Here is a 26,467-nt window from a genome sequence, read left to right as displayed (position 1 = left end):
GAAACTCCCTGACCTGCTGATTTCCTCCAGCATTTTGTGTTTGTTCTGCTTTGCACCGCAGTAATGTGCATGTATAGATGACGTTGCTCAGTGTAACCTCATCCTTGCCTTTTCTTCTCCTTTTTCCTCTTGTTCACCTCCTCCCTAACTTTTTCCTCATTCCCGTCGTCTTTCCTGTTCCCTTTCTCCACGCTCCCTTCCTTCCTCCCATCCTCCCCCACTCAGTTTTGACCTCATTGCTGTCATGACTTGATCATCAGCAAAGTATTTGGGAGTGATCTGGAAACTTGGTGGGGATTTCACATTACAAGAGTGTCCTGGCGTCAGCTGGAACTTCAGAACAAGGGTGTCTACTTTACTACAACTGAACGGCAGCAAATCTACTCCGTGTGCTAATCTCTGCACATACGATGACGTCACTTCTGCTGGGCAGCGGCCTGTGAAAGAATGTGATGATGTGGTATGTAAACAGAATTTCGCCTTCGTAATCAAGTGAACGGGGTTCTCTTCAACAAATGTGTAGCTCCCTCTGGTGTACCATTTGAAGGTAACAAATATTTGATTAGATTTATATAGCATAAAACATTCATAAAGAGGCAAAAAGGGTAATCGTCCTATACTGGACATGAACTGCTTGGATATTTCTTGAATCTAACCTCTTCTCACCCACCTATCACCACCCCCTCCCCCCTGGTCCCCTCCTCCTTCCCTTTCTCCTATGGTCCACTCTCCTCTCCTATCAGATTCCTTCCTCTCCAGCCCCTTACTTTTCCTACCCATCTGGCCTTACCTATCATGTTCTAGCTAGCCTCCTTCCCCTCCCCCACCTTTTTACTCTGGTGTCTTCCTCATTTCTCTCCAGTTCTGAGAAAAGGTCTTGGACCCGCGGGAGGGTGGGGGGGGGGGCGGTGAGAAGAGGAAAGAGGCCAGAGCAAGGAATAGGAGGGGGGGTATTTATTTATTGGAAGGAGAAATCAGTGTTCATGCCATCAGGTTGGAGATTACCCAGACAGAGTCCGAGGTGTTGCTCCTCCACCCTGAGGGTGGCCTCATCTCAACACAAGAGGAGGCCGAGGACCGACATGTTGAAACAGGAATGGGAATTGGAATTAAGACGTTTGTCCGTCGGGAACTTCCGCTTTTGGCAGATGGAGCGGAGGTGCTCGACGATGCGGTCCCTCAATTTATGACGGGTCTCACAAATGTAGGGGAGGCCCCTTCAGGAGCACCAGACACAGTAGAAGACCCCAGCAAATTCACAGCTGGACGTGCATCAATCATTGCGTCGTCTTTGACAAAAGCTGACATTAGCTCTTTTGAACGATCTATGGTTGAAGTGGTGTCTTGGGTAGCCATTGTTGTATTTTGCTAACATACTCTATATGTTGTCACGACTTGTATCTTACCACCAATACACAAAACTCATAGCATTTGCTTTAATATTAATAATATTTGAGGTCAAAGGTGGTGATGGATCAGCATGCAGGAGGGAGAATGAAAATTTGGCTAGTGATGTCATAACAACAACCTCTCACGCATTGTCAGCAAGACCAGGGAACTGAGATATAGACTTCAGGAGAGGGAAACCAGTGGTTCATGAGCCAGTCCTCATGCGAAGATCAGAGGTGGAGAGGGTCTACAATGTTAAATTCCTGGGTTTTACTATTTCTGACAGCATGTCACTGACTCAGTACGCAAGTGAAATTACAAAGAAAGCATGGCAGCATCTATACTTACGAGCCTGCAGAGATCTAACATGACATCTAAAACTCTGACAAACTTCTATAGATGTGTAATGGAGAGTGTATTGACTGCCTGTGTCACGGCCTGGTACGGAAACACCAACGCCTTTGAGCTGAAAACCCAACAAAAGCCTGTGGATTTGGCCCAGTCCATCACAGGTCAAACCCTCCCCAACCTTTGAGCACACCTACATGAGGCACTGTCATAGGAAAGCAGCATCCATTATCAGACATCCCTGCCGCCCAGGTCATGCTCTCTTCTTGCTGCTGCTACCAGGTAGAAGGTACAAGAGCCTCAGGATTCATACCACCAGGTTCAAGAACAGTTACTACCCCTCAACCATCAAGCTCTTGAGCAAAAGAGGATAACTGCACTCACTTGCCCCATCACTGAAAATGTTCCCGCAAAACAATGATCCCACTTTAAGGATTCTTCATCTCATTATTCCAGGGATGGCGGGAATGTCATATGTTGAAAGATTGGAGCGACTGGGCTTGTATACACTGGAATTTAGAAGGATGAGAGGGGGTCTGATTGAAACATATAAGGTTATTAAGGGATTGGACACGCTAGAGGCAGGAAACATGTTCCCAATGTTGGGGGAGTCCAGAACCGGAGGCCACAGTTTAAGAATAAGGGGTAGGCCATTTAGAATGGAGCTGAGGAAAAACTTTTTCACACAGAGGGTTGTGGTTCTGTGGAATGGTCTGCCTCAGAAAGCAGTAGAGGCCAATTCTCTGGATTCTTTCAAGAAAGAGTTAGATAGAGCTCTTAAAGATAGCGGAGTCAAGGGAAATGGGGAGAAGGCAGGAATGGGGTACTGATTGTGGATGATCAGCCATGATCACAGTGAATGGCGGTGCTGGCTCGAAGGGCCAAATGGCCTACTCCTGCACCTATTGTCTATTATGAACAGAGCCTCATAGAGCGGGCAGCGTAGTTTGCGGGCGGCGGAGTGAACCGGGAGCAGAGTGAAGGCTTAAGGGCTTCGGCTCAACGGGCTTAGGCGGAAACGGGCGAGGCGAGGAAGGTTTGGCATTCATTTTCTGTTGTTATTTGAGGAGAGGGGCAGTATGAGTGTGAGGGCAGTTTGCTGTTCTCGGTGTCGGATGTGGGAGGCCCTGGAGTCTCCAAGCTTCCTGGACGTCTACATCTGCGCCAAGTGCATCGAGATGCAGCTCCTAAGGGACCGCGTTACGGAACTGGAGCTGCAGCTCGATGACCTTCGTCTGGTCAGGGAGAGTGAGGAGTTGCAGGCAGGTGGTCACACCGGGGCCACGGGAGGCAGACAAGTGGGTCACGGTTAGGAGGGGGAAGGGGAAGAGTCAGGTAATAGAGAGTACCCCGGTGGCTGTGCCCCTTAACAATAGGTACTCCTGTTTGAGTACTGTTGGGGGGGGAAGCTTACCCAGGGGAAGCGACAGTGGCCATGCCTCCGGCACAGAGTCCGGCCCTGTAGCTCAGAAGGGTAGGGAAAAGAAGAGGGCAGTTGTAATAGGGGACTCGATAGTAAGGGGGTCAGATAAGCGATTCTGTGGACGCAGTCCAGAGACCCGGATGGTAGTTTGCCTCCCTGGTGCCAGGGTCCGGGATATTTCTGATCGTGTTCAAGATATCCTGAAGTGGGAGGGTGAGGAGCCAGAGGTCGTGGTACATATAGGTACCAATGACATAGGTAGGAAAAGGGATGAGGTCCTGAAAGGAGAATATAGGGAACTAGGAAGGGAGTTGAGAAAAAGGACAGCAAAGGTAGTAATCTCAGGATTACTGCCTGTGCCACGCAACAGTGAGAGTAGGAATGCGATGAGGTGGAGGATAAATGCGTGGCTGAGGGATTGGAGCAGGGGGCAGGGATTCAAGTTTTTGGATCATTGGGACCTCTTTTGGCGCAGGTGTGACCTGTACAAAAAGGACGGGTTACACTTGAATCCTAGGGGGACCAATATCCTGGTGGGGAGATTTGCGAGGGCTACTGAGGTGACTTTAAACTAGAATGGTTGGGGGGTGGGAATCAAATTAAAGAGGCTAGGCGAGAGGAGGTTAGTTCACAATAGGGGGATGGGAAGGAATGCAGAGAGACAGAGGGGTGTAAAGTGAGGGTAGAAGCAAAAAGTACTAAGGAGAAAAGTAAAAGTGGCAGGCCGACAAATCCAGGGCAAGCATTAAAAAGGGCCACTTTTCAACATAATTGTATAAGGGCTAAGAGAGTTGTAAAAGAGCGCCTGAAGGCTTTGTGTGTCAATGCAAGGAGCATTCGTAATAAGGTGGATGAATTGAAAGTGCAGATTGTTATTAATGATTATGATATAGTTGGGATCACAGAGACATGGCTCCAGGGTGACCAAGGATGGGAGCTCAACGTTCAGGGATATTCAATATTCAGGAGGGATAGACATGAAGGAAGGGGAGGTGGGGTGGCGTTGCTGGTTAAAGAAGAGATTAACGCAATAGAAAGGAAGGACATAAACCGGGAAGATGTGGAATCGATATGGGTAGAGCTGCGTAACACTAAGGGGCAGAAAACGCTGGTGGAAGTTGTGTACAGGCCACCTAACAGTAGTAGTGAGGTCGGAGATGGTATTAAACAGGAAATTAGAAATGTGTTCAATAAAGGAACAGCAGCTATAATGGGTGACTTCAATCTACATGTAGATTGGGTGAACCAAATTGGTAAAGGTGCTGAGGAAGAGGATTTCTTGGGATGTATGCGGGATGGTTTCTTGAACCAACATGTCGAGGAACCGACTAGAGAGCAGGCTATTCTGGACTGGGTTTTGAGCAATGAGGAAGGGTTAATTAGCAATCTTGTCGTGAGAGGCCCTTTAGGTAAGAGTGACCATAATATGGTGGAATTCTTCATTAAGATGGAGAGTGACATAGTTAATTCAGAAACAAAGGTTCTGAACTTAAAGAGGGGTAACTTTGAAGGTATGAGACGTGAATTAGCTAAGATAGACTGGCAAATGACACTTAAAGGATTGACGGTGGATATGCAATGGCAAGCATTTAAAGGTTGCATGGATGAACTACAACAATTGTTCATCCCAGTTTGGCAAAAGAATAAATCAAGGAAGGTAGTGCACCCGTGGCTGACAAGAGAAATTAGGGATAGTATCAATTCCAAAGAAGAAGCATACAAATTAGCCAGAAAAAGTGGCTCACCTGAGGACTGGGAGAAATTCAGAGTTCAGCAGAGGAGGACAAAGGGCTTAATTAGGAAGGGGAATAAAGATTATGAGAGAAAACTGGCAGGGAACATAAAAACTGACTGTAAAAGCTTTTATAGATATGTAAAAAGGAAAAGACTGGTAAAGACAAATGTAGGTCCCCTACAGACAGAAACAGGTGAATTGATTATGGGGAGCAAGGACATGGCAGACCAATTGAATAATTACTTTGGTTCTGTCTTCACTAAGGAGGACATAAATAATCTTCCAGAAATAGTAGGGGACAGAGGGTCCAGTGAGATGGAGGAACTGAGCGAAATACATGTTAGTAGGGAAGTGGTGTTAGGTAAATTGAAGGGATTGAAGGCAGATAAATCCCCAGGGCCAGATGGTCTGCATCCCAGAGTGCTTAAGGAAGTAGCCCAAGAAATAGTGGATGCATTAGTGATAATTTTTCAAAACTCGTTAGATTCTGGACTAGTTCCTGAGGATTGGAGGGTGGCTAATGTAACCCCACTTTTTAAAAAAGGAGGGAGAGAGAAACCAGGGAATTATAGACCGGTTAGCCTAACGTCAGTGGTGGGGAAACTGCTGGAGTCAGTTATCAAAGGTGATAACAGCACATTTGGAAAGCGGTGAAATCATCGGTCAAAGTCAGCATCGATTTGTGAAAGGAAAATCATGTCTGACGAATCTCATAGAATTTTTTGAGGATGTAACTAGTAGAGTGGATAGGGGAGAACGAGTGGATGTGGTATATTTGGATTTTCAAAGGGCTTTTGACAAGGTCCCACACAGGAGATTAATGTGCAAACTTAAAGCACACGGTATTGGGGGTAAGGTATTGATGTGGATAGAGAATTGGTTAGCAGACAGGAAGCAAAGAGTGGGAATAAACGGGACCTTTTCAGAATGGCAGGCGGTGACTAGTGGGGTACCGCAAGGCTCAGTGCTGGGACCCCAGTTGTTTACAATTTATATTAATGACTTGGATGAGGGAATTAAATGCAGCATCTCCAAGTTTACGGATGACATGAAGCTGGGTGGCAGTGTTAGCTGTGAGGAGGATGCTAAGAGGATGCAGAGTGACTTGGATAGGTTGGGTGAGTGGGCAAATTCATGGCAGATGCAATTTAATGTGAAGTTATCCACTTTGGTGGCAAAAATAGGAAAACCGATTATTATCTGAATGGTGGCCGATTAGGAAAAGGGGAGGTGCAACGAGACCTGGGTGTCATTATACACCAGTCATTGAAAGTGGGCATGCAGGTACAGCAGGCGGTGAAAAAGGCGAATGGTATGCTGGCATTTATAGCGAGAGGATTCGAGTACAGGAGCAGGGAGGTACTACTGCAGTTGTACAAGGCCTTGGTGAGACCACACCTGGAGTATTGTGTGCAGTTTTGGTCCCCTAATCTGAGGAAAGACATCCTTGCCATAGAGGGAGTACAAAGAAGGTTCACCAGATTGATTCCTGGGATGGCAGGACTTTCATATGAAGAAAGACTGGATGAACTGGGCTTGTACTCGTTGGAATTTAGAAGATTGAGGGGGGATCTGATTGAAACGTATAAAATCCTAAAGGGATTGGACAGGCTAGATGCAGGAAGATTGTTCCCGATGTTGGGGAAGTCCAGAACGAGGGGTCACAGTTTGAGGATAAAGGGGAAGCCTTTTAGGACCGAGATTAGGAACAACTTCTTCACACAGAGAGTGGTGAATCTGTGGAATTCTCTGCCACAGGAAACAGTTGAGGCCAGTTCATTGGCTATATTTAAGAGGGAGTTATATATGGCCCTTGTGGCTACGGGGATCACGGGGTACGGAGGGATGGCTGGGGCAGGGTTCTGAGTTGGATGATCAGCCATGATCATAATAAATGGCGGTGCAGGCTCGAAGGGCCGAATGGCCTACTCCTGCACCTATTTTATATGTTTCTATGTTTCTATGTCATGTTCTTGTCATTTATCTTTTTTTTCATGTTCTCATTACTTCTTGCTATTTATTTATATTTGCATTTGCACAGTTTGTTGTCTTCTGCACTCTGGTTGATCTTTCATTGCTCCTGTTATAGTCATTGTCCATAGATTTGCTGAATATGCACACAGGAAAATGAATCTCAGGGTTGTATTTGGTGACATATATGCACTTTGATAATAAAGTTTACTTTGCACTTTGGAAATAACTCGGAAAATGTGTCGCTCGGGTGGTTGATGGCTGGGTTGAGTTGGTCGTCGATCTTGGCGACCCTTTTACAAACGTTTCGTCACCACACAAGGGGGCGCCATCAGTGCACTGTTCACTTGTGGTGTGTCCTCCGAACGCTTGGCCTTTATATACTTACCAGTCAGTTGATTGTTCGTCATTAGAGAAACTCAGTTTTGACACAGGGAGGGGGTCCTGTCACTGATTGTCTCTGTGGTGAACTTTGTGTGTTGTCTGGAACTTTGCCTGCATTGGTTTCTAAATGGTATTGAGATCTACGTGTCTGCTTTTAGAATTGCTGCGGAAAGCCATGCTGCGTGTTTGCCTGCACTATGAGTTTCACTGATGCCCAGTCGAATGTGTACCCCTCTTGATCTTCATGGGCAGAGCCGAGGGAGAGTTGGTCGCACTGCTTTTCAGCCGGCTGATGTACACAGATCCTTGAGGATCACTTTCTCCCAGTTGGCTGATGTAATATCTGCTGCACTTCCCACATTGAGTTTTGTAGACCACATTGGTCTTGTCTAGTAGCTTAGTTTGACCAACACACATAAGAATTGCCGGTGAACGCAGCAGGCCAGGCAGCATCTATAGGAAGAGGTACTGTCAACGTTTCGGGCCAAGACCCTTCGTCAGGACTAACTGAAAGAAGAGTCCTGACGAAGGGTCTCGGCCTGAAACGTGGACTGTACCTCTTCCTATAGATGCTGCCTGGCCTGCTGCATTCACCAGCAATTTTTATGTGTGTTGCTTGAAATTCCAGCATCTGCAGATTTCCTCGTGTTTGCGAGCTTAGTTTGATCTTTAGGCCTGCAAAGTACTGTCCTCGATGTTGCTGTTGGTTTAAGTGCGACCAATATTCTGCATTCTTGGTGTATTTGGGCCGTCATTTCTGAGATGCTTCCAATGTATGGGAGGACAATTCACTTGGTCACTTCTTGATTGTTACGTTGTTGATCTTGAGGGCATCTTCGTATGAAGTTCCGCCGGTATCCATTTTGCGCGCATACTTTAAAGAGATGTTTCTCCTCTTTTTATCCTTCAGCTCCTCCATGCTGCAGTGTGTCTCCGCTTTTCGGAACAAAGTTTTGATACATCTCTTCTTGTGTGCATTAGTACTTTGAACTTTGTTCTCATAAAGCTCACGCAAGCTCAATCTTCAAAGAATATTTGGGGCAATGGTTTAATTACTCCAAACAACTCTGCCTTTGTTGGAATTTCAAAGCTGTTGTTGTCGTAGTCTGCACCTGGACACATCTCCTCACTGACCTGTCCTCTGTGCGTGTTTGCAGCACATTTTGTTGAGTTGCCTGAGTTTTCTGGATAGTTCTTATTAATAAATTGTTCTATGAAAATTATCCTTTCATGGTCTACTTCTGAGGCTTCTTAAGTTTGCATAGTTGAAATTGTAATTGAGAGATTCTGAGCACATACAAACCTACCTCTCCAAAGTTATTGTGCTTTGATAGGTCTTTCAGTGAATCACTCACTGTTTATCCTAATTTCCAGTTGCCAAATCTGTAGCTCTCCATTACCATAAATTACTGTTGGTTAAATTACTGTTCCAGCTTCTGTACTGTGTCCAAAAATAGGATCTCTGGTTTTTCTGTGGAGCCTCTAGGTTTGTGACTTACAAGATGTACTTCAGAGTCAATTTTGGTAAATAAAATTCGTTTCTTTGGCACGCTCCCTGCAGTAATCAGTGTCAGTGCTTTCTTGTCACAGTTTTCCAACTCAGAAGTTCTTGGACGAGGAAACTCTTTCCATTCTTTCTATATCTGAACTGGTTCCAAGGTGTTTCTTTGCTTTGTGGCTGTCTGCAGGAAGACAAATCTCAGGGCTGAACGTTGCATATGTACTTCGATAGTAAATGTACTTTGGCTTTGATCATTTGTGAACGGCTCACAAACATTGATTTACACTCCGTGCTTGCCTGTGAAACTTATCTGTCAATTTTGTCCCATTGTTCTTCTGGGTAATGCACTGTGTGCATTTATTCTTCACTCCCAGCACTGAGTCTTTTTTGCCGATTAAACCTGTCTGCCGCATGCCTTTGCCTTTTCTTTCTCCCTGATGCACACTCCCATCTAACTTACCAGTACTTGCACAATCCATCGGCGTGCTTCACCTGGGACCTTAAGTTTGAAGCTGGGGCTGTTTCCATCTCAAAAGGTGGATTTTGAGGAACTTGTGATGAGGACTCCTGATAAATGATGCCCCAGAACTGCTGTGGAAATCATTTTTTTAAAGATTGAATCCAAATCAGGTTTCCTATCACTGGACTATCTTGTGAAATTGGTTGTTATGTGGCAGCAATACATTGCAATACATAATAAAAACTAGATTACAGTAAGTATATATGTATTTTTTTAAAGTTAAATTAATTAAGAGTGCAAAAAGAGAGAAAAAAAAGTAGTGAGGTATTGTTAACACAAGGAAATCTGCAGATGCTGGAATTTGAAGCAACACACATAAAAGTTGCTGGTGAACGCAGCAGGCCAGGCAGCATCTCTAGGAAGAGGTACGGTCAACGTTTCAGGCTGAGACCCTTCGTCTAGTCCTGACGAAGGGTCTCGGCCCGAAACGTCGACCGTACCTCTTCCTAGAGATGCTGCCTGGCCTGCTGCGTTCACCAGCAACTCTTATGTGTGTAGAGTGAGGTATTGTTCATGGGTTCAATGTCCATTCAGGAATTTGATGGCAGAGGGGAAGAAGCTGCTCCTGAATCATTGAGTGTGTTCCTTCAGGCTCCTGTACCTCCTCCTTGATGGTAGCAATGAGAATAGGCCATGTCCTGAATGATGGGGGTCCTTAATGATGGATGCCGCCTTTTTGAGGCAAAGCTCCTTGAAGATGTCCTGGGTGCTGGGGAGGCTAGTGCCCATGATGGAGCTGACTGAGTTCACAACTTGCTACAGCTTATTTTGATCCTGTGCAGTGCCCCCCTCCCCGCCATACCAGATAGTGAGGCAGCCAGTTGGAATTCTCGCTCCAGTACATCTGTAGAAATTTGCGAGTGTCTTTGGTGACATACAAAATCTCAAACTCCTGATGAAATACGGCTGCTGATGTGCCAGCTTTGTAACTGTATCAATGTGGATATTGCGTGGTGAGATCCTATGAGATGTCACTAGCTGTGTTTAATTTGACCCCGAACTGCCAAGAGGACTGTTGTTTTAGGATAACCTTTGCTATAGGCTTTGGAGTCTGTCTGCTTTTCTTGTCATCATTCACAAGAACACCAACACTGCTCTACCTGTGCTACTGAAATAACACAAGCACACACATTTAGTCGGTGCTGCTTGTCTGTAATTAAGTTTACACCTTTGTGTGACTTTAGGCTTGCTAGCTGTCTTGAGTGTGCTGTGTGCGCCTTGAGCTGTGTACGTTTTGCGCCTTGGACCCGTGGGCGCGCTGTTTCGTTCAGCTGTATTCGTGTATGGTTGAATGATAATTAAACCTGAACTTGAATGAGTCCAGATCACGTTACGGTATCTAATATCCAGCCGGGGATAATTGCAGTTCTGAAGGGATTGGTTCACTTTTTGACAATGGCAGCTGTCACCGTTCTTGTCCATTGCGGACACTGAAGTCAACGACCTATAGTGCTATGCAAGATTATTTGTCTGAAGGGTAGAGTCCCTCAAGTACTTGTCTTCTGTTTACGGTGCTCATTATGCCCAGCTTCAGTGCGTACACAGAGGAAGTAAATGTGGGAAAATTCAATAACAGGCTTGCATCATCACTTCCCCAACACACTGGGTGGAGCTTCTGATATAATGTGGGCGTTCTGATGAGTAAACATGGGATGTCAAATATGGATTATTAAAAGGAATACTGCAGATATCATCTGTTTGCATTGAGGTGATACAGGAAACCAGTTTTCCACATTGGCATTTCGAGTGCCTCATTCAGCTTTGAAGCCGCTGAGCTGTGGTTTTCTGAAGCAGTTTTCTGCATCTATAAATGTTCCCGTCAGTGTTCATGGGAGCTTGCTTATTTTCCCACCTCTGGGCACAAAGGCTGGAAGGCTTCGTTCTTCCTGTTGGTTGCCTTCGTCACGAGTGACTCATTCAGCTGAATGCGCATGTGCTGCATCACCTGGACAAACAAAACCCAGTTCACTTCCTTACTGAAAGCAAGAGCCTGTGAGACCACCTCTGACCACTGCTTACAGGAATAAAATTACCTTCAGTATCCCGTGATTATTACAACATCAACTTTCCTCTAAGTACCATCATGGGCACTAGCCTCCGTAGTATCAGGCCATCTTCAAGGACTGGTGCCCCAGAGAGGTGGCGTCCATCATTGAGGGCCTCCACCACCCAGGGCATGCCCTCTTCTCATTGCTGCCATCAGGGAGGAGATACAGGAGCCTGAAGGCACACACTCAATGATTCAGGAAAAGCCTCTACCCCCTCTGCCATCCTATTTCTGAATGGACAGTGAACATGCCTCACTACTTTTTTATTTCTTATTTTTATGCACTGCTTATTTAATGTAATTATTTTTATATATATATTTGCTGTAATTCAGTTTCCTTTGTTCTCTTTATTGTCATGTATTGCAATGTACTGCTGCTGCAAAGTTAGCAAATTTCACGGAATATGCCAGTGATTTTGATTCTGATTTAATCCAGGAAAGTGTGAAGTGATTCTCTCTGAAAGTCGAGCTCAAAGGCAGAGTGCAAGGTTTATAGCAAAATAGGAGGACTCTTAGCAGTGAGGAGGGACAGCGGGATCTTGGGGTCCACAGCTATAGTTGCTGTGAAAATTGCTAACTTGGTTATATAACAAGGTTGAGCAGGTATATGGTGTGTTGCTCTTCATTAGTCAAGGGGACTGAGTTCAAGAGCCGTGAGGTAACGTTGCAGCTGTACAAACCTCTGATCGGACAACAGTTGGAGCATTGCGATCTGTTTTGGCCACCTCTTTAGAGGAAGGATGTGGAAGCTTTAGAGAAGGTGCAGAGGACATTTACCAAGGTGCTTGAACAACACACACAAGCTACTGGAAGAAATCAGCAGGTCGGGCAGCACCTATGGAGGGAAATGAGTAGTTGTCGATTCAGGCGAGACCCTTCATCAGGACTGGAAAGGAAGGAGGCAAGGAAAATGAGAGGTGACTTGATAGAGGCGTAAAAGATGATCAGAGGCACAGATATAGTGGATAGCCAGTGCCCTTTTCCCAGACCTGAAATGGCTACTATGGGAGGGTATAATTTTAAGGTGATTGGAGGGAAGTATTTGGGGGAGATCAGAGGTACGCCTTTTTACACAGAAAGTGGTAAATGTGTGGATGGGATGGTGACAGAAGCATATATATAAAAGGAGGCTTAGTCATAGTTATAGTCATACTTTATTGATCCCGGGGGAAACTGGTTTTCGTTACAGTTGCACCATAAATAATAAATAGTAATAGAAATAGTAATAGTAATATTACTATTAGTAAATAGTAAATAGTAATAGTCATAGAAATAATAAATAGTAATAGAATAGTAGTAGAAAATAGTAATAAATAGTTAAATAGTAATATGTAAGTTATGCCAGTAAATTATGAAATGTCCAGGACCAGCCTATTGGTGTCTGACCCTCCAAGGGAGGAGTTGTAAAGTTTGACAGCTACAGGCAGGAATGACTTCCTATGACGCTCTGTGCTGCATCTCGGTGGAATGAGTCTCTGGCTAAATGTACCCCTGTGCCCACCCAGTACATTATGTAGTGGATGGGAGACATTGACCAAGATGGCATGCAACTTGGACAGCATCCTCTTTTCAGACACCACCGTGAGAGAGTCCAGTTCCATCCCCACAACATCACTGGCCTTACGAATGAGTTTGTTGATTCTGTTGGTGTCTGCTACCCTCAGCCTGCTTCCCCAGCACACAACAGCAAACATGATAGTACTGGCCACCACAGACTCGTAGAACATCCTCAGCATCGTCCGGCAGATGTTAAAGGACCTCAGTCTCCTCAGGAAATAGAGACGGCTCTGACCCTTCTTGTAGACAGCCTCAGTGTTCTTTGACCAGTCCAGTTTATTGTCAATTCGTATCCCCAGGTATTTGTAATCCTCCACCATGTCCACACTGACCCCCTGGATGGAAACAGGAGTCACCGGTACCTTAGCTCTCCTCAGGTCTACCACCAGTTCCTTAGTCTTTTTCACATTAAGCTGCAGATAATTCTGCTCACACCATGTGACAAAGTTTCCTACCTACCAAAGTTTCCTAGGCACATGAAAGAAAGAAAAATGGAGGCCTACAAGGGTGGAAAGCTTTAGATTGATTTTAGAGTTGGTTAGAAGTCCAGAACAACATCGTGTGCTGAAGGATCTATATTGTGCTGGCTGTACTGTTCTATGTTTTATGGAAAAGTAACAAAATTCTCATTAGCTATCACAAGATCATTATCAAGGAGAAGAAATGGTTGTGTGCTCCAATAGGAGACAATACGCTTGTGACTAAAAGGTGGGTGTAAGGAGAAGTGGAGAGAGTAAGGGAGAAGATTTGTTTGGATCGTTGGCAGCCAAAGGCCGTACTGGTGGAGACGGTGGTTTGGCATTGCTCAGAGGCCAGAGTTGAAGGGCTGTACAATATTGTCAAGGTTCATTGAAGGGGAGGAGACCACAGAGAGAGGGAAGGGCAAGTCAATGGAAGGATTGAGAAGAGGAATTTTAAAATCAAGGCACTAGTTAACCGTGAGTCAGTGTAGGTCAGCACACAAAAGTGTGGGATGTGCACAGGACAAAGGGCATAGGCCTATTGAGCTCAAGATTATAGTGTGAGAAATAACTTTATCCAATGGAAAACAATATGAAAGAAAGATATATAATTACTGAAAGCATGCCAAACATCTTCCTACCTGCTCTTTTTTTTTGGTAAAAATGGTTAGAATTTGTGGCACATGTTTTAAGATGCAATTATTTTCAATCATAACTTTGTTATGATGTAGAAGGAGTCCATTTGGCCCATTAAGTCTGTGCTGGTTCTTACAGCAATCTCATTGCCCCACTTATTTCCCTGTGACCCACTTCCTCATGTGTGCCGATTATCAGCCCCAGTTCTCCAGCCAGAAACCTGGAGGTATGTTCACCTCACAGGTTCACCTAACAATCAGCATGGTCTCTGGGACCATGGGACACAAAAAAAAAGCACCTGAGAGATTAGAGTTCACACAATTTACTTCCGCTAAGATGGTGGCGTGTTCAATTGCTCCAGCTTCTACCAGGTCAACCAAAAGTGATATTGTCTTTTTTAAACACTTTTTTACAATCGCAAGACCCTGCTGGACATTAAGAACTTCCAGCACTGCAGTTCCACCCCCATTAAGCAAGTTGCTCATTGACGGAGAAAGTGAAGGAGCTGGACTTAGTGCAGATCGTGCTGCTGCCTACGTCAGAGAGCCGGTGGAGGGGATAGTGAACGAAGGCGGTACACAGTCTGACAGCAAGTGATCATCTTAGTCGCTTTTCTTGTGATCGCAAGACTCTGTTGGGCATTGTTAATGTGGGGTGCTGCAAGTCCGATGTCTGCGTGGCCTCGGTCGTAGTGAGGACAAGGTGTCATGCCTTGGTGTCAGCTTTTCACAGCCGTCCAGGACTGAGACGTCAAGGTCGGTGCAGCGTGGCATCCAAGCTGGAGTCAGTGCTGCCCCCCTCTGGTCACTCAGCAGGAGGCAAGCTGTATTGTGTTTGACTGTAGACTTCTGCAACATTCACAGACCCAGGGTCTTGGAGTATATTTTTTGTGTGACTATATCTTATAAGTGTTTGCTATCTTATACAGTATCTGTTATATGTGCCTTGTGCTGTGTATACTTTGCACCTTGGCCCTGGAGTAATTTTGGGTATTCATGAATGATTGAATGATAATTACACTTAAATGTGAACTTGAACTCAAACTTGAGAGTAGATCCCGGGTCACTGGAGCGTGAAACTCCTGCACTGCCCTCAGCGCCATTCAGCAGGCCAGAAAACATCTGACAGAGAGAAAAACAGAGGTAATATTCTGGGTTAATTATTTGAACTTGGCAAAGTTAGACCAATTTTCTTAAGCTTTCTTTGGTAGAATTAGGAAAGGAAAAAAAACTTTGATAACTTTACATGAGACCAATGCACTTCAGCAATGGCTTGTGCAAGGTATTGCAATCCAGTGGGCAATTTGAATGCAGCCAGCTCCCAGGGGCAGCAATTAAATGAATATTTTTTATATTTGGTGTATAAACAGCCGATTCCACTGAAACTGTCTCATGCAATTTATCACCTTTTGGATCTGGGGGCTTCGTTGTGAGACTTCCTAATCTCCAGTGGTCCAATTACCCTCCAATTCCAGTTCCAGTTCCAGCTTTCCATTAGCCATGTCCAGATCCACACCAACTCCCACACAAGCATCTGTTCTCTACTGACAGACTCGTATGTGCTTCCTGGTCTTATTGAGACCAGCTCAAAATCTCTGCCTCCAGCTATGTAACCGTGCATTGTACCACTCCCACACTGCAACCTCCTCAAAGCAGAGACTTGTGTGTTTGTGTTCTCTTTCTGTTTCCTCTCCCTCTCTCCCTCCCTCTCTCTTCACTCTCTCTCTTTTTCTTTCTCTCTTTCTGTCTCTTTCCTTTTCTGTCTTTTTTTTCTCTTTTTCTTCAATCCTGCAGCATTGTTTAAGCATCCGGTCACATGTTCAAAAGTTTCTTCGAATCTTGGTCTTTAAGCAGAACTTTCTGCTGCCTAACCTGACCTCTCTCCACAAGCAAAATATTGCAGATGTTGAAAATCGTGCATTTCAACAGAGATTTTCAGCAGTCCAGACAACATCTGTACAGAGAGAAAAACAGAGGTAATATTCTGGGTTAATTCACTGAACTTGGCAAAGTTAGAAACAAAATAAGTTAGAAATTCTGAAGGAAGTGGGAAGGAGTGTAAAGAATCAGAGGCAAGTTCTGTGATTGAAATTTAAGGACAGGCTGTGCTGTTGCAGAGTTGGAAGAGGGTAGAAGGCACGTCTGGATCTAAGTGGGAGGAGATGAATAAGATCTGGAACAGAAGAGGAGTAATAAGCAGAATGGTGGAAATGTAAGAAACGAGATCAAAGTGTCCGTTCTGACTCTTGAAGGCCCTGATCTGTTTAGTCAGAAGATGATACTGTTTTTCGAGATTATATTTGCCTTCCACACTGTGGGAATGAAACTCAAAGATGGAGCGGTAAGGTAGGCAGTAGGCTAGAGATTATTTGGATCCTTGAATGATGAAGTGGGAAGAGGCTAATAAAGGGAGGTATTGGATTTCCTGTGGCGGCCTAGGAGGGTGCTATGAAAGAGGAGTAGAATTCTGGACCAGAGAACTGCAGAAGGTATGGTCTCTGCCGAGGGAGCCTGATGACGGTGTCGTGTTGCACGTGTCAGAAGCTACAGAAGGTATCCTTTACACAAAATAATCTGCAGATGCCGGGGTCAAAGCAACACTCACAACATGCTGGAGGAACTCAGCAGGTCGGGCAGCATCTGTGAAAAAGATCGGTCGATGTTTCGGGCCGGAACCCACAGTCCTGACGAAGGGTTCCAGCCCGAAACGTCGACCGATCTTTTTCACAGATGCTGCCCGACCTGCTGAGTTCCTCCAGCGTGTTGTGAAAAGGTATCCTTTAAATGTGAAGTGTGTGGGGTGGAACTGAAGACATGAAATCCTGACCTTCACCCTGGTGGTGGGGGGGGGGGTCTGGGGATGATGAGGGCAGATGGCTGATAGCACGGTCAGCAATGGTGGAGAGGAAAGGGCAGTTAAGGAAGAGAAAAGAATCTTGGAAGCACTGATGTGGAAGGTGAATTCAGGAAAAATGGGAGAATGCAAATGGGGGCATTTATTGCACTCTGTCTATGGTGTGTAGATCCTTTCATAGCTGGAAGAACAAAGCTGGACATAGCAATCCAAGGTTAAAATGTCTGTTCCACTGATAAGGGAAGATGTGCAGAGTTTGTTTTGAGTACTTTTTATAATGTAACCAAATAACCTCATGACATACTGTTCTATAGGTCTAACCAGTTGGTAAGCTAACCAAGTACTGGGAAGGTAATTGCCTGCACTGCGCTATCTAATGGTTATTGTGACAATAGGAACTCAGAAAATGAATCTTGGAACCAGGCTATTAAGTTATTAATCTCATAATGCATACCACTATGCTTTTAAGAAAACAAGGTGCTGGGTCGGCTGGTGGCGCAACGACATCGGTGCTGGACCCGGGAGTGGAGGTTCCCGGGTTCGAATCCAATCGGGTCCGCTCCCGAGTACGCTTTCCATCCGTGCCGGTTTGAGTGTCGACCTCGTAAAATAAAGGGAAAAATACTGCGAAAATGTCTGTGTGAGGAGTGGCGCGCCACACAGTCTCTCTCTCTCTCTCGCTCTCGCTCCGCGCCTTGTAAAAAAGCCATGAAAAAGACATCACGGACACGCAGACGCACACGCACAGACACGCACGCAGGCACACGCCAAAAAAAAAGAAAACAAGGTGCCCTGGTAAGGATGACGTCAACTAAAATAAAGACCTTAATCTCAGTGTTGCAGTAAATGTGATGCATTGTGTTCTAATGGCTGATCTGAAATCCAGTCTGTATCGAATTTAACCCAAGATAAAAGATTAGGATGCTTAGGTCTTGGCTGCCATTCACTCTGATCCACAGCAGATAGCTTACTTTGTCATAAGCTGAAGTCACATAATTAGCCTGGATTTCGGTAGTCGTCGCTCGTAAGGGTCCCAACGTTTTTTGTGCTATGGGCTCTACCATTAACTGAGGGGCCCAGGCACCCCGATTGGGAACCCCTGCTCCAGACAGCTTGAATGGTTGTTAAGAGAACTGAGAAATATTTATGGTTATTGCAAGAATATAGCACGGAGATTAAAGATCTCATTCAGTAGCGCAGCATGTGTAAGGAGCCAGATGGCTTTCTCTTCTCTTATTTATTTTCAAATCAAGTTATAATTTCCTGTTATTAATGTTTGTCTGTGACTGAACTCGGACCAGAGAATACACTCGCCCCATCACTGAACAGTTCCTGCAACCAGTGGGCTCATTTTCAAGGACTAGTCTCGATATTTATTACTTTTTGTTTTCTCTTTCATTTGCACAGTTTGTTGCCTTTTGTACGCTGGTTGAATGCCCAAGTTGTTGCCGTCTTTCACTGATTCTATTAAGATTATTATTCTATTATGGATATATTGTGTATGCCCGCAAGAAAATGAATCTTAGGATTGTATATGGAGACGTGTATGTTTTTTAAAATTAATTTACGGGATGTGGGTCTCGCCAGCTAAGCCAGCATTTACTGTCCATCCCTTGTTGCCCTTGAGAATTCACTTTGAACTTTGAACTTTTCAGCTTTAACAACACCCTGTGCCACTGTGTCTGAAAGGAGTTTAACATTTAAATTTAACTACTTTCATCATGCATGATTGATGTGTTCGTTTAACAAATAGGACGAATGAAATATCTATTCTTGTCACTAACTGTTAATTTTTCTCTTCAGCTGTTGTCACAAGTTCAACCACGACCACGGTGGTCCAGTCTGCATATCCATCGCACCAACCAGTGCCTGCTCAAGGGTTTGTCCCATACCAAGGTTACACGCCTATGCCAGCGCAGCCAGGACCCGCTGTCGGAGTGCCCTATCATGCAAGTAGTCCCTATCCACCACCATATCCAACTCCATATTCCGGGCAGCCTCCTTCATATCAAGATACCGTGGCAAGTAAGTAAGCTTTATCTGTTTGTTTGTTTATCAGCGTGGAGTGTACTGGACAGCAACCCTCTGACTTAACCCCAGTCTAATCACAGGACAATTCACAATAACCAGTTAACCAATCAACTGTTACGTCTTTGGACTGTGGGAGGAAACCGGAGCACCCGGAGGAAACCCACCCAGTCACAGGGAGAACGTATGAACTCCTTACAGACACAGCCGGAATTGAACCCCGATCGCCTGTGCTCTAAAGCGTTGTACTAACCACTACGCTACCGTGCCATCCGCAGTGTGGCATGGGGCAGTACTACGCACAGTACACTGAAACCTGCTCATCAAAGAGCCAGGTCAGCACTGGGCTAAAGTAATGTTCTCTAGTGAGGAAATGAAGGCATCTGACATATGAGAGTGTTTCCCTTCTACCGTCTGCATGAGATGATGAGGCTATCGGGACTTTGAGACTTTTTTTTACCGTGCCCATGGCCTGCTCTTTATCAAATTACGGTATTGTTTTGCACTGTTGTAACTATATGTTATAATTATGTGATTTTGTCAGTTTTTCAGTCTTGGTTTGTCCTGTGTTTCTTGTGATATCATTCTGGAGGAACATCGTATCATTTTTTAATGCATGCATTTCTAAATGATAATAAACGAGGACTGAGTGTCCTCATAATCTAATCTAATCTAATATGTGTTGGATTAGAGCTTCTAGGCATTTCAGAAGAAAATCTTGAATAACTGCCCGCTGAAGGCAGGGAAGGTGTGGTAGGCCAGTGATATAATTCAACACAGCACTGCATCGACGGAAATGAACAGATGGTCGAGGATTCTCGCCAAGACCCTCCTTCAGAACTGAGGAGGAGGGGAGTAGATGTCAGAATGGGAAGGAGGCTAGCTGGAAGGTGATGGGCCAAGCCAGGAGGATGGGAGAGGTAGAGGGCTGGAGAAGAAGAAATCTAATAGGAGAGCAGAATGGATCACAGGAGAAAGGGAAGGAGGAGGGGACCCAAGGGGGAGGTGATAGACTGATGAGAAGAGATAAAAGGCCAGAGTGGGGAATAGGGGGAGGAGGAGGGGGAACAACATTACCAGGATGAGAAATCGATATTCGTGCCATCAGGTTGGAGGCTACCAAGACGGAGTATAAGGTGTCTCTGGGGAGGGGCCTTGGATTGGTAATCACGTTTAGATTGCAGTGTGCTCAACAAGCAAGAACAAAGCAAGTTTGACTGTAGAGCCGCACGTGTCTCAGTGTGACAAGCAGATACGAACAGTACTTGATGATTCTTTTATCCTTTGATCTTCTGTAATGAAAGCAGAGCACCCTCCTTCTGTTTTGATTGTCATTATCGTTTGGCCTTGGAGGGGTGCTTTCTGCTGAAGATCAGTACTCTTGGCGGGCAGTGTAAAGACTACATGCACGTCCAAACCTGGACAAGACCTGAACGGAAAGGGTAAGAAAGGCAGATAAGTACCCTCCCGAGGTCGTAGGTTTACTGTTGTCCCAGTCAGGCTAGGCATAAAGGTTCCCGTGATCAGTGAAGATGCCCCACCCATGCACAAGGCTGGATCACAAAGGGGTGATCAGGGACGGTGCTAGCCACACCTCCTTGGCCGAAACAAAGGGTTTTTCCCCTGGTCTGTTGGTGAGTGGCCTGGCCAGCTGCTCAGCCTTGGGGTTCGTACTACTTGCCCTCCTCCTCCGTTGCTCTTGGTTTATGAGTTGCCCCACTCAGCGTAAAGCCCAACCACACTCAAGTGCAGGGACAAGGACACGGGTTCTGGTTGCAGTCATAAATTCATTGCACGTTCCTTGATGACCTGAGGAGATGCTGGTGGATTACCTTTGTCAATTACTCCAGCCTGTTGTGTATATTTCATAATAATTAAATGCCAGAGCATTTAAGACCATATGATATAGGGGCAGAATTAGGCCATTTGTCCCATCGAACCTTCTCCTCCATCTCATCCATTTTTCCTCTCAGCCCCAATCTCCTGCCTTCCCCCTACCCCTCGTATCCCTTCATGCCCTGACCAGTCAAGAACCTATCATGCTGTGCCTTAAATATACATAAAGACTTTGTCTCCATAGCTGCCTGTGGCAACGAATTCCACTCTGTGGCTAAAGAAATTCCTCCTCATCTCCTTTCTTAAAGGACACCCCTCTATTCTGAGGCTGTGTCCTCCAGTGTTAGACTCCCCCACCATAGGATACATCCTCTCCACATCCACTCTATCCAGGCCTTTCACCATTCAATAGATTTTAATTAGGTCATCTCTCATTCTTCTAAATTCCAGTGAATACAGGCCCAGAGCCATCAAAGGCTCTTCATATGACAAGCCCATGCATCCTGGAATCATTTTCGTGAAGCTCATTTGAACCCCCTCCAGTTTCAGTACACCCTTTCTAAGGGGCCAAAACTGCACACAATACTCTAAGTGTCGCCTCACCCGTACTTAATAAAGTCTCAACATATTACATCCTTGCTTTTATATTCTAGTCCTCTTGCAATGAATGCTAACATCGCATTTGCTTTCCTCATCACAGTCTCAACCTGCAAATTAACCTTTAGGGAATCCTGCGCAAGGACTCGCAAATCCCTTCGCACCTCTGATTTTTATATTTTCTCTCCATTTAGAAAATAGTCAGCCATTTCATTTCTTCTATCAGGGTGCATGACCATACACTTCCTAACACTGTATTCCATCTGCCACTTTGTCCACTTTCTTAATCTGCCTAAATCCTTCTGTTGCCTCCCTGCTTTCTCAAACCTACCTGCCGCTCCACCTACCTTCATATCGTGTGTAAACTTTGCAACAAAGCCATCAATTCCATCATCCAAATCGTTGACATATAATGTAAAAAAAATCTGTCCCAACACAAGCCCCAGTGGTCAGTTGAGTTAATCACTCTGAATTGGGAAAGGGACTGAGGAACATCTTTGAGTTCATTTCCCTGAGGGAAATTGGTTCAGGCCATTTTGACAGCTTCACTTTTATTCTTCTGGCATTGTTGTTCATCTGATTTTTTTTTTAAAGGTGTGTCCAATTTCCAGATTTCCTTGATGGACACGGTGGAACTTGACTTTACACATGTGCATTGTTAGCCAGGCCTTTGACCTGAAGCCTATAAGACCACAAAACGTAGGAGCAAAATTGGGCCTTTTGGTCCATCGATCCTACTCTGCCGTTTGATCGTGGCTGACTTATTTCGCCTCGCAGCCCCATTCTCCTGCCTTCTCCCCGTAAGCCTTGATGCCTGGACCATCGCTTTCTTCCACACCAAACCTGCTGTCTAATCGGTTCTGCTCACTGATCCTCCGTGCCTCCTTCCCCTTGAGCTGCAATTGTAGCAAAATATTTGGAAGCAACTAAAAACCAAATTGTCCTTAATGTATAAAATGACAATGATTCAGTGCGGAACTGCCGATACCTTCCAGGATTCACTAGCAAGTCCACAACATGATTACCCTGTTAGATATCTGATATTTGGTGAAAAGACATCGATGGTAAGGAAGAGGATGTACAAACGGAGACAGGCAGGGATGAACTTACCTTGGCCGTTGAAAATGGCAACAACCAACCAATCTGCCGTGGAAATAATGATGCTGCCTTCAAAAGTGAAGGAGTATATTCATTAAGAGAGTAGAGGGATGCATCTAACACACACTGTGTTGTGAGTGTTTGGAGTGCATTTCCAGAGCATGTGATTCAAGCAGTGACCAACTTGACCTTAAGACTGACCTGGATAGCCAGTTGATGGAAGAGGGATCATGTTAACAAGATGGGTCAAGAGATTGGGTAAATTTAAACACCAACACAGACTCGTTGTACAGAGTGACAGAATGTTAAAAATAACCTTATAAGTATTTTGCTGGATGCATCTTTACACCTAATCACATTTTTTTCTCTAATATTGTCTTCTGCTTTAATTTCAGCTGGTGCCAGTGCACCTTACCCTGTCGCACAGCCGCCCTACAATCTGTCTGCACAGCCGCCCTACAATCCGTCTGCACAGCCGCCCTACAATCCGTCTGCACAGCCGCCCTACAATCCGTCTGCACAGCCGCCCTACAATCCGTCTGCACAGCCGCCCTACAATCCGTCTGCACAGCCGCCCTACAATCCGTCTGCACAGCCGCCCTACAATCCTGCCTATGGATCTCCAGAGAAGGCACATTAATAGACACATGACTAACTCGGTTATCAAGTGCATTTACTGATTTATTTTAGTCTGTTACTATTTTGTACGAGTTTAATGCTGGAGATGAGTTACCTTGTAAACATTTTAAACTGTTCAGCAGTTACTTAAGTTTAAAAGAGTGCTCTTCCCATCCCCAACCCGCACACCCAGCTTCACGTCGACATTCTTAATTCCTGAGAAGATGTGACGTCATTGTTAAGTGCAGACCTTGCTTTTTGATTAACTTGTCTTTCCAACCATTTTGGCCAATCTGAAAGTTGGTTTTAAACGTCTCTTTTTCCTGCATTAACAAAATAGGCCTTTTGATATCTCCTAAGTTCCCCTTCTGTGAAGGCTACATGTCACCACTTGCCACTAATTAAAAAGTAGCACATTTTTGTAAGTGCCCTCTGTGCAAACGTTATCACGTCCATTTTCTTTCCGGCTTTTTTTTTCGCTGCTTGGTATAGGTTGTGTTCGGTAAGTTGAATGGGTATGGCAGCAGATTCTGTAAACCGTTTCCATAATGCCAACACCATTTGGGGAATTCTGCCTTAAAACACAATGAAAGAGAAGCTGAATCCATGTAGATTTCTGATTTTGCACTCATCATCTTTGACCTCCCCAGTCTTCTGGCTGGCAGCACGTTATTGGCTAGTAACTGGATATATCTGGGGGTGGGATGTCTAATTTTCCCTCCGCTGGTTCTGCTCTTTCCATGTGGCAGAATTATTCCAAGCATCTACTGCAGAATGTTCTTGGGTGGAACAGTGGCGCAGCAAGAAGAGCTGCTTCCGCTTGGCGCCAGAGGCTGTGGGTTCAATCCCGACCTTGAATACTGCTGGTGTAGAGTTTGTATGTTCTGTAGGTGGGTAGGCCACATCCCAGGACATGGATTGGCAGATCAAATGAGCAGTGTAAATGTCGGGTGGAGGTGACTCATACAATTGGAGAATGTAGACGGATAAAAATGCAAGCAATATAGAATTAGTGTAAACGAATATTGAAGGTTGGGCAGATTAATTGGGCCAAAAGACGTGTTTCCATGGTGTCTCTCTCTATGACTCATTGAAGGCACGCCAACATATACTGTAGCCCCATTGGCAAGATGTTATTAAAGTAAGAATCTCATTGCGGTTCAGATCTGTTGCTCAACTGGCCCATTCTGCCACACGGTGCCAGGTCTCACCCATTGAGTGGGGCACAATGAAAAGCACAGACACAGCTGGCATGGTATGGCAGCAAAGCTTGACAAGATTGTTTCCAGGGATGGTAGGTTTGAGTAATGAGAGGAGATTAAGCAAACAGGGACAGTATTCTCTAGCACTTAGAAAAAATGAGAGGAAATCTCATTAAAGCACATGAAGTTCTTAAAGTGTTGTATCTTTCTCCATGATTCGAAGACTTGACAGGTTAGATGTACCACTTCAGAAGGAGGAGTTGGCTACTGAGGACTGAGATACAGAGAATTTCTTTGAGATGCTGAACATGTGGAATTCTCTACCCCAAAGGGCTGTGGAGGTTCATTTGTTAGGTTCTTGAAAGTATAGTAATGGATATTAAGGGAATCCAGGGATAAGGGGATAGTTTAGGGTGGTGGTGAATATTGATAGCTCAGGTTGAGGTGTGCCGATAGTGTTGGAAAATCGCACCGAGGTAGATAATCAGCCCTGATCTTACAGAACGGCGGAACAGCCCGGAAGAGTTCCTGTTTCCTTTGTTCCTCCATTCTCAGGAGAGTTTGATGAGATGCCCAGGGAAACCAAAGAAAAATGGCAGAAACGGAATCATTCCAAATCAATGGGATCAGCAGTATTGACTGTCGGCTTCGTGTCTTTTATTTTATTTGTGACGTAAAACTGCAATATTTGAAGTTTTTTTGCTGCTGTTTTTATTCACCTACAGAAGTAAGTGGAGATGCTTCTGTCAAGCCAACCAGTCAGGAAGTTGATTAGCAGCATCAGGAAAGGGCCAGATGAATTCTAAAATAAGTTGTGTGCAGTATGTATGCAGATAGAAATCACGCTATCTCATTTGCTCTGTCACCCGGACTGACCTCTCCCCTAACCAAAGACTAACTCTGAGTTCATTCATATCTTTGTGCTTTGTAATTATTTAGTCTCTATCACCCAATGACTTTTTGGTTCAATTCAATGAATCGCGATTTGTATATCATCGGGATTAAGCAAAATCATTCAGATGCAGTATTGTTGGAAAAACATTCATGACATAAAATGTTCAAATACTAGTATCTGTACAATAAAATAAAAAGCATGCTGTGTCAAAAATATTGTTAGTTTTATCTGTTTTTAAAGTTGATTCCATTGCATGAGCAAAAGCTGAACTGATTTTGTGTGCACGTGTGAAAGTCTATGCAGCAGGCCTGGTCTCCAAGCAACCCACACAAAATGCTGGTGGAGCTCAGCAGGCCAGGCAGCATCTACGGAAAAGAGTACAGACAACGTTGTGGGAGGGAATGTCGACTACTTTTTCCATTGATGCTGCCTGGCCTGCTGAGTTCCAACAGCATTTTGTGTGTGTTGCTCAGATTTCCAGCATCTGCAGGCTTTCTCTTGTTTGAGGCCCGGTCTCCAGTTGTCCTTACCATTGGAAACAAATGATTGCAAGAGACTACCAAAGGATATTAGTCACTAACTGGGAAGAACTTGGACATCAGGTAGGAGGTGCTCTCAGGCTGCAGTACGTGGCCTGTACCCCTGCTCCTCAAGTTTGGAGATCACCTGGATCCAAGATGGAGCAGATCAGACAGGTCACATGCCCCTGGACAACGTGAGCGAAAACAAACGTTGCCCTCACCCAGATGGCCGCCTTCATCAAGCTGCAAGTACGTGGACACCAAGTACCACGATGTAACAGGGTTCTGTTTGAGAAAGAGGATGTGTCTGGCCCCATCAGCTGGATGTTGCCACACTACCTGCCCCTTCATGGAAAACTTCTTCCAGACCAACACCTTTGACCACCAGGCGGTGATCGGCACGGAGTGTCCTGCAGACGCTGGACGCAGTGGGGTGGTCCCCTGAGCAGACCTCACCAACAGGCGCCAAGACGTTGCCCAGCTGACAGTCAGAGGAGTTCTCCCAGTCAGACCCTGCTTGCGTGCCAGCCCGTCTCCGTAATGGGGATGAGACAACTGCTCGCCTCTTGGCAGACTGCTGCTTTGTGAACCGGGTGTGGCGGAAGACGTGAGGGCCTGCGTCACAGTCGACCCCAAGCAGCTGCTGACAGACCTACGGACCGTTCCCAGGGACAGGCACATGGGTGGAAATCGAGTGCTGCTGGCAGATCATCAGTTTGGTGAAAGCCGCCCTTTAGTTCTCCCCCATGCCGTTGGTCCGCCAGCACATCGAGATGTCCGCGGAGGAATGCTGCTGACTGGCGCGTTCCAGGCTGCAGGAGGACGTGCTGAGGGGTGCACTGAAGCT

At 45.3% G+C, this 26,467-nt stretch overlaps 1 protein-coding gene across 2 annotated transcripts in view; it reads left to right on the top strand.

The window, feature by feature from the left end:
- The window catches only part of LOC140210992 (protein shisa-5-like), a 116,318-nt gene extending 91,006 nt beyond the window's left edge, over positions 1-25,312 (top strand). For both annotated transcript variants that reach the window (XM_072280322.1, XM_072280323.1), the window contains 2 exons: positions 18,629-18,850; positions 22,780-25,312. In XM_072280322.1, the coding sequence (XP_072136423.1) occupies positions 18,629-18,850; positions 22,780-23,024 (467 nt within the window). In that variant the 3' untranslated portion in view covers positions 23,025-25,312. The remainder of the gene's footprint in view (positions 1-18,628; positions 18,851-22,779) is intronic.
- The last annotated feature ends 1,155 nt before the right edge of the window (positions 25,313-26,467 follow it).

Source organism: Mobula birostris, chromosome 16, assembly GCF_030028105.1.
Source record: "Mobula birostris isolate sMobBir1 chromosome 16, sMobBir1.hap1, whole genome shotgun sequence".
In the NCBI taxonomy this organism is placed as follows: Eukaryota; Metazoa; Chordata; class Chondrichthyes; order Myliobatiformes; family Myliobatidae; genus Mobula; species Mobula birostris.
Note: the sequence above shows the minus strand (reverse complement) of the source record. Positions and strands in the feature narration are given on the sequence as shown.